We start from the raw sequence: 9125 nt of genomic DNA, 5'->3' as shown, positions 1-9125 counted from the left end.
TGTGCCACCACCGCCCGGCTTTCACGTTGCATTTTTGAAACTGTTACTTGCACTTTCCAGTATGTTAGCCACTGGCCACCTATGGCTACTTATATGTAAGCTTATATTAATTAAAATTAAGATTAACACAAAACTCAGTCATGCTAGCCACATTTCAGATGTCCAGCAGCTACATACAGCTGGCAACTAGTGTACTAGACAATGCAGATATCGGCTGTTGTCTGCCAGCCTGGCACACACCACTAGATAGCACTTTTTGAGGGATGGCAAAAGCGGTGACTCTCACCTAAATAATTCTAAAAAGAAGTCAGAGGTTCCTAGAAGTATGTTGAGGGCATATCACATAATCTACATTGCCTAAACCTGGCAATGCCAGGGATTATATCACAAGCAAACAGAACTACTTTCCCAAAGGCTTGTCACCACCCTTAAATGATGCTCTCAAGGACAGGTTCCTTACGCCTGAGGTAGTTTGGGAATCTGTATGTAAATCAACTTGGAATCTAAAAGACCTTTACCCATAAAATCAATGTAATAAATCATGTAAGTGCACCTCCCTACTTTATAGGTTTGAAAAGGTGGGGTGAGAGAATGACCAGGAGAAAATCAGCAAGTCAGATCCCATCGTTTGGGGGATGGGAAAGGTCAGTGACTGAGCTTGTTGAGCGCATGCGTGCAAAGTGCCAGGTTCTGTCTGCTGGCATCACGATGAAAATCCAAATAAATCAGCGTTTGACAGGAGCTTCAGATGGGGGGGGGGCGTGTTCTCCACTTGTCCCTATACACACCTACACAAAGAATATTGTTAGGTTAATTTCCTAATCTAATTAGCCAAAAAATACAAAATCTCACTGGAAATGAGATCACTGCCAAGGCAGGGGCATCTGCGGCCTACCTCAGCCCAGCATCCCTGACCCCAGAGGTCTGTTGACCCTCTCTAGTATTGAAAAAAAGATCAAGTCACAGCACCCTTTTATAATCAGCCTCTATCGGCAACCTGGAAGAGCTCTCCCAGGGGTGCCTGGATTTCTGCTAATGATGTACTTAGAGACATCACACACTCCTAGAGCTTTGACCGTGCCCATCATCCCAGCAGCATCCAATCCTGGAGGTGGGGACAGAGGGACAGAGTGAAGTTCCAGCTTACAGTGGCCTGTTCTCCTCCTCCACCCCCTCTAATTTTCTCTCTTTTCATCAGGCTCAAGACTGAATTCTGGAGGACCAAGCTCACAAAGACACTTCCCTAAATTAGAAAAAAAAATGAATTGCTCTTGAATGGCGGTCCTTGAACTAGAAGAGAGATTAAATCAGAAGTCGTAGATGAGCACATGAGCTGTGGGTCTGGTGGGGATTTGAGAGCCTTCCAAGCTTTCCTCACTCGTGGGGATGGCTGTACTATTTGTTCTTATTTCATTTTTCAGGCTCACAGCTTTGCTTCCCTTGGCAGGGGTATACCACCATGCTGCTCATATGAGTAGGATTTATATTTTCTCACGAGCCAGAGAGGAGGGGGGAGTGTAATATTTTCTAGGGGACTCTGAGCAGAAGTTAGAAAAGAAAGAGAAGGGCTTGGACTCAAGGGAATGTTTCATGAAATGTTCTAGGTGAGGAGAATTGTTTTGGGCTGTGGAGAGACGGTGGCCATGATTCCAGTCCATGTTTCCAGGACACACACACACCTGGGTGCATGCATGTGTGCACACAGAGACCGGAAAAAGGTGTCAGGCTCTCTGCAGCTGGAGCTACAGGAGGTTGAGAGCTGCATGCGGTGGGTGAAGTACTCCTAACCACTGAGTCATTTCTCAGCCTTTGGCAGGGCAGCAAATGCATTTTTTCCATGTTAACTCATTCAAATTTAGTTAATGATTTCTTTACCTGGCTAATGAATGCATTTCTTTGATTTATCAACTGAAGACAGAAAAGAAAAAATGAGTAATGGAGAGAGGCATTATGAAATTGAGCCAGGCATCTTGGTGATGCCTATAATCTTAGCACTTGAGAGACAGAAGCAGAAAAATGATGAGTTCAAGGCCAGTGAGACTGTCTCTTTTTTTAACAAAAAAAAAATGATTTTTTTTTCTTCCACCCTAGTTACCAAACCTCTGAGAGTGCAGTTTCAGGGTTAAGCAGCCAGGTCCTTGTTCTACAGCACACTTGTAATTCAGGACACTTGTAATTAGGAAAGACAGAGACCCTATTCTCTTGTCATTAAAAAGAGAAGAGTGGATGAGATGAGTTGAAGAGATTCTAGACCTCCTGATTATGAAACTAGCTTGAGGGTGGTGTGGGTAACACCAAATTTAGTTAGGGAAAATAACAGGTGCCAGATGTACCAGATAGAAACTGTCTTGGTTGTGCTGCCGTAACAAAGTCTTGGAGGCCATGACAACTAAGATTTGTTCTTGCTCATGAGGGATGCGTATGCATGGATCCAGGCTCCAACATCTTGGACACCATCAACACCTCCTCCACTTATAGCCAGGTGAAGAGATCAGCAATATGCAAATCAAGTACTCTCCCCTCGAAGGAACACACACAATCTCCATGGAGATTCCATTGCCACACGTCACCATGTGCACTCTTCATGTGCCTAGAAGGCATCCAGGTGCCAGTGGACAGACTACAACTGCACTTCCAAGAACCTTGGAAGGATGTCGTCTTTAGATCCCCTCTGTAGTTCAAGAGTCCAGGCAAACTATAAGTTATAAACCCATGAAGTCTACGTGCATAAGTGGTATTTTCAGAACAAGGCTGAGCCTTCTAACAGAGTATGAGCAGATGGTTTTGAACTATGTCTCCAACTTTGGGTGGAAATAAAGGCACTGAATGAATGTTTCATCAAAGACCACTAAGGCCACCTATAAGAGAGACTGGATTTCTCAAAGGCAAAGTTCTTTATCAGGTTACATCAGATGGCTGCAAATGGCATTTCAACCTGAGGTCATGTGGTCTAGGCAGGTACCTATTACTCAATTTCCAAGACTTTGGGGTGGTTATATCAACTACATCTCATGGGAAGTAGATCTCAAAAGTAATCATGAGTAGGTCTAAACAGAAGATTAACTAACAGTGAGGAGATCTCTCTCTCTCTCTCTCTAGTAGATCTCAAAAGTAATCATGAGTAGGTCTAAACAGAAGATTAACTAACAGTGAGGAGATCTCTCCAGCACTACCCAGGGTTAATAGTGGCACTTTGCAGAAATATGTTATATAAAACGGCTAAAGTGTTGTTACAACCATTTAGAAATCATTGGAAATTTTGCCTCAATCTAAAATCAAAATTGACTTAACAGTTTCTTTATGGAAGTTTTTTTAAATGTTCAAACACCGTATAACCCAAAGATACTACTTACGTGCTCGGGCCTGACCGTTGGAAAGAAGCAGAAGTCTTTGCTTTCTGTAATTAAACTATTATGTTTCTATGAGAGGAGAAAGCCTTGTAGATCTGTAAAACCACTACAGTGCAGAGCATACCATGGTCTCAAATCTGAGCCAAGGTGTTTGAGGCTGCGTTCATTAGCACTGCAGAGAGGGAGGGCATGCGCAGGGGAAGTGCCCCTAGCATCTTTCCAAACCAAGCCTGCGGGGAAAGTCCCACAGGGCAACACAGGTGAGCGCTGCCAGGAACAGCTAGATTCACAACACATTTGAGTTTGGATTAATTTTCTTTTCTTTGCTTCATGTTCAGAAGTCTTTACTGTTGTCAGATTTTTTTTTCAACCCTCTCTGGCTCAGTTATATGACCACATCTCGGGCTTTGATCCACAGTTTAAGGAGCTGGGCTGTACAGCAACAATAAAATATATAGTATAGCAAACACAGTCATTAGTATCATTGTCAAATATTCTGTACCGTACATGATCATGTGCACTTTCCGGGGCTGGCAATGCAGTGGGTCTGTTTACAGCAGTATCAGATGCACGACTAACGCCTTGCTCTGAAGCGTCACTCCACCAGAGCATCATGGGGCAATAGGGCCTTTCCAGCTCCATCCTGATGCCAAGGGTCCCCTGTCAGGGATCTGACCTTGGCCCAGACTTTATGCAGCACGTGAGTACACTCTTTCCTCTTCCGTGTCTCTTCATTCAACAGTTTGGGTTCTATTGTCGCAAGGAAAGGCTATGTGCACGCCTGAGTCTTTGCCTGTTGGAGGGGGCTCAGGGACTCATCTCAGACGCACTCAGTCCGGCATATACCACGTGCTGGAGACTTTTGTCTGGTGGGGAGATAATTTCCACCCGTCCCACTTCTTATTCTCCTAGTTAAGATTATGATGACTAATGACTGACTTTTCCAAGAACTAGAACCTCGTAGACTGTGATCTCTCCCTTCCTTTTCCAGTTCCTTACCAGCAGACTCCTTACAGTCCCCGGGGCAGCTCCAGCGTCATCCAGTGCTACCGCTGCGGAGACACCTGCAAAGGAGAAGTGGTCCGCGTCCACAACAACCACTTCCACATCAGATGCTTCACCTGTCAAGGTAGGAGGCCCTGGCTCAGCTCCCTTGGCAGATTCTTGGCCCTTCCCTACCAGCCCATGCCTAGGGACGGGAATATAACAAGCTGTTGAGATAGCTGTAAAGGCCAACACTTTCCGCTGGGAATTCGCTCTTAAGTGGTGTGGAGCCCAAGGGGACGCTTGAGTGAGATTAGAGCTGGGTGGGTGGCTGGGTGGGTGGGTGGGTGTGAGGAGGTCCTGGCCTTCTCAGAGAAACAGAGGCCTGGCCAGGAAAAAAAAGACAATCCTTAGAGCTAACGTCTGCATCTGAGAAGACTGTTGCTTGAGACTCTCAGTCAGCTAGAGAGTGAATGAGTTTTAGCTACGGTGGATAAACCCAGTCTGGCTTTGAGATGTACAGCTATTCTATGACAGTATGGCGGCCGTCAGCAGAGAAGTCTAATGAAAAAAAAAAAAAGATTTGCCATTTGGAAACAGATGTTCTGTTGCTACCGCTTACCCACATAGAGCTGACTCACAGTGTCCTGCATCCTACGCCAAGGCTCGCTCAGCATTCCCAAACAGAGAGAATCACTGTAGCAGGAAGGGAGCAGGCTCATCTGAAAGAGAGTCCTGTCGCCCACAAGCCATGCTCCTCTCCAGGGGGCTGACAAACACTTCTCCTGAGGCACCTCCCATCTCTGCCTCCAGGCTGCCAAGTTCACAAAGCAGCCATGGCCCTGGCAGACCGCTTGCGAGCTTGACCCGGAACCTGTGACTTGCACCTGGTGATCCCAGGTTTACGTGCTGAAAGTTCAATGTGTGCTTTTTGTTCTCTGTCCTCTGTGACCGCAATTCGGATACTCGTAGCCAGGTCTTCCCATGACAAATTATATCACAGGTCCTCAAACTGAGCCTCATCTGCAATGACTCCCTCCTGTGTCGTTATCGTGAGGCTTCCTCTTTGATCCACTCTAGGTCGTCAATGTTATTCTTAAATCGTGATCCCCAGAACTCATCACAGTTCTCGAGGTCAGACAAATATAACAAGCACTGTGTTTCTGTCAATGGGACTCATACTGGCTTGATTTCTTAAGGACTTAATTCTTACCATTAACTTATATGGAATATATGGTCAATGGAAACTTCCAGATCTCTCCCCTTATCAATAATTACCTCAGCCTCATGTATCCAACTGGGCTTTGTATTGGGCAATATATATATATATATACATACATATATATGTATTATATATTTATATACATATATATATTTCATATTCTCCAATGTGTTTGTAGAGGCATATATAGAATATGTCTTAATTTGTGCAATTTAAATTTTATACTTATATTGAGAATTGGCAAAGTCTTTAGTGCAGTTGAGCCATACAGTATTTTGGTGAGTGACTACTTTTACATCTCAGAAATTGGGCGCAGGACAGAAAATCAAAACAACAAAGATGTCCTAAGGGAGGGATGTGTCGTGTGTCTCTGCAATGGATGTTCTGAAGAGAGTGTGAGCAGTTACCTTTTGCTCCTAACAAAACGTAACCGCGGACTGGACCAGTGCCTGCACACGGCTTCTCGCTTCCAGCAGGCTGGCCTGGCCTTCTTCATGTGGTGGTGTCAGATCTCCAAGCACAAGAGGATACACTTCAGTAATCAAGACCTTTCACACCCCAGCTTGGGCCATGCTTGTTAATGTCCTGCTGTTGACAAAAACAAGCCAATAGCCAAGCCAGACTCAAGCTCCTGGAGAAACTTTGCCTCTTGTGGGGAAATCTGAAGCCTCAGATCTCAAGGGTGTGAATGCAGAGAAGGGACTCATTTGACCACATCCACAATCCCCAAAAGGCAGTATAGAGTCTCCTTTGACGAAGATTTCAAGGAGAAAAATAGACCATTATTTTTTCTGAATATTTCTAGGTCAGCTGCTTGGAGGTAAAACAAATGACAGGATTTGGGTTTCCTTCCCTAACAAGTAAGGAGATTCGCTGCCTTCAATAGGCAATTCTGAAATGTCCACCCAGTCCCCTTGCAACTCTCCCAACACGTTGTACTGTGCTGAGATAAAAGGAAGGAACCGGCAGAGGTCAGAAGCAGTCAGTGGAGCTGGTGGTGGAACAGCCAGAGCCAGATTTCATCCCAACGATGGTTTGTGCAAAGCCTTGGGGACATCAAGCTTCAGTGCATCATAGAGAGAAACAGACCATGCTAGAGCCACCAAAGCTGGGATATAATAGGAAACCATACAGCAGAGGTCCTGCCGAGGGCCTTGCTCGCAGTACATCATGAGAAAATGGCTCTCAAACAACAGCAAAGAGGATAGCAAGGAAGCTTGCCTACTGGATACAAGGGACTGAAATGTCTATGCAGCTGTTGAGAATCCATCCTTTACATGATTCATGGATGATACTCATACTGTGTATACATTTTATCACTCAAAGTATATTTTTAGTTTCTATAAATAATTTTATTTTCAGTATGCCTTGGATAGAAATGAAAGCCCAACAGGTCCCTACAAAGCAAATTGAAAAGTGTTAATAAACACACAGAAACACACCAGAAAACTAACTCTAAGGCAAGGTGGTGCATGAAACTTCACAGGAGAGGGGCTTGACTAAAAGTAAGATGAGTGCTAAGCGAGAAAAAAAAAAGACCTAATAATGGGGGGCGGATCTAAACAGCCAAAAATCTCACCAACAGTTGAGCAGCCTAGCACCTGAGAGGTGGAGGCTTCAGATATCAGGCCAGAAACAAAACAGCTACAAAATAAAACAAAAATCCAAAATGAGAGGGTGAAGGCAAAGGACCAGGAGTTGGAGGTCATCTCGGCTACATTAAGTCTGGGGCCAGCTTCAGGGATATGAACCCTCTCAGAAGAGAACACTGAAAGCTGCAACCAGGCACCTGTCAGTGAGGGTCTGCAGAAGGCCTCCTCTAGAGATTCAGGAATCCTTGGAGATTAGTGACATACCAATTCCGCCTTGTTACTCAGATGCCAAGCCTCCTTAACATTCCCAGAACTTCCAGGAGCCAGGGGGTATGGTTGTCGTGGGAAGACTCCCACCTGGACCCACACTCAGGCCCCATTAAAAGCAACTGTGTTCACTCGCCAGCAAGGAGGCCTTCTTGGGTGGATGGAGAGGGCCCTGGTTCTCCATCCTTGTAGGCCACTGGCAGTCAAATGACTAGTAAAAGGTAGAGCCAGAGGCTGAGCTGGGTAGGGTAGGAGGAGGGCTCAATTGTGAGCTAGCAGAGCCAGGCTGACCAGAATAAGATAGAGCGCATGCTCCGTGGTGCCCTTCTGCTTCTATTTGTGCTTGTATCATTAGAACTAAGTCTCAACTTGCTCCTCCAGGTTGAGTCTGCTGGCCAGGACCTTGCAAGCCTCCCAGTCAGAGTAACTGGTCCTGCTCAAAAGTAGTATTGATGGCTTAGTATAGGGGAGGGCAGGGAATGCCGAGGTGCCTCCATCTTGACGGTAGATCAGTTCAGATGAGTTCAGGTGTTTTCCAGAGTCAGAAATTTAAAACGAAGTTTCACACTTGACAAACAGGAAAAGCAAATAATAATCCTTTCAGAAGAAGCTCAGCTTTATGCCAGACCTCAAAGAATTAACATAGAAAAAGGAGTAACTCAGAGACAAAACTGCGAATCGTGGAGGAGAGAAATGACAGAAACAGTGGAGACTAGACTGTTGCATATTAGAATAGACATTATCTATGGCAGTCTAACAAAACTCCGCAGGGAAATATGAAAGATGCAGCCTACACGCATCAGAATGAAACCTCAGATCATCAAACATAAAGCGGTAATCTCAAAAGTAACCAGAAATCAGAGACGGATCATCTGCATCTGAATGGCAGATAGGGTGACAGTTGATGCTCTCACATCAACAAGCAAGCTGGAAAACAGTAGGATGTTCTTTCGTGGAGTGGAAGAAAAAAATCATCAAAGTAGGGTAATGTATTCATAGAAACCATTGTTTTAGAACAAAGGCAACCCAACATATAATGTCATACTTGCTGGTGAAAGACTAAAATTTTCCCTATATGATAAAGAACAAGATGGGAATGTCTGTTCTCACCACTAATGCTCAATGAAATACTGGGTTAGGCAAGAAAATTAAATTCAAAAGGCATATAAATTGAGAAGAAAGGAGCTGGGGTGGTGGTTGCGCAAGCCTTTAATCCCAGCACTTAGGAGGCAGATGCAGGAGGATCTCTGTGAGTTTGAGGCCAGCCTGGTCTACAAGTGAGTTCCAGAATAGCCAGGATTGTTACATAGAGAAACCCTGTCTCAAAAACCAGAGAGAGAGAGAGACAGAGACAGAGACAGAGACAGAGAGACAAAGAAAGAGAAAGAGAAGAAAGGGTTGAAGGGGCATAAACAACCGGCAAATAGGATTTATCAGGATAGCTTTAATATCAGCTTTATTAAGGGGAAGAAGGGGAGAGCTTACAAAACCAGGGTTTCAGCGACGAGCAGGAAATAAAAAGGGAAGGCAGGGAGCACACCCACCAGATTTATAGGTAAACATTCGCCTAAGGGGTACCGCCCTTCAAAGAAGGTGATTGGCTGGGGCTTCCCCTACAAAGGATGAAAATGGTTTCTATTGCATATAACATGATCTCATGTATAGCCAAACCTATGTGATGCATTTTCTAATAATAAAAAAAATTATTAG

General features: G+C 44.7%; 1 protein-coding gene across 7 annotated transcripts in view; it reads left to right on the top strand.

Annotated features, from left to right (window-relative positions):
- The window catches only part of Ablim3 (actin binding LIM protein family member 3), a 116905-nt gene that overhangs the window by 40447 nt on the left and 67333 nt on the right, over positions 1-9125 (top strand). For all 7 annotated transcript variants that reach the window (XM_005356180.2, XM_026783367.1, XM_026783366.1 and 4 more), the window contains one exon: positions 4342-4479. In XM_005356180.2, coding sequence (XP_005356237.1) covers positions 4342-4479 — 138 coding nt within the window. The remainder of the gene's footprint in view (positions 1-4341; positions 4480-9125) is intronic.

This window comes from Microtus ochrogaster, chromosome 18, assembly GCF_000317375.1.
Source record: "Microtus ochrogaster isolate Prairie Vole_2 chromosome 18, MicOch1.0, whole genome shotgun sequence".
Lineage (NCBI taxonomy): Eukaryota > Metazoa > Chordata > Mammalia > Rodentia > Cricetidae > Microtus > Microtus ochrogaster.
Note: the sequence above shows the minus strand (reverse complement) of the source record. Positions and strands in the feature narration are given on the sequence as shown.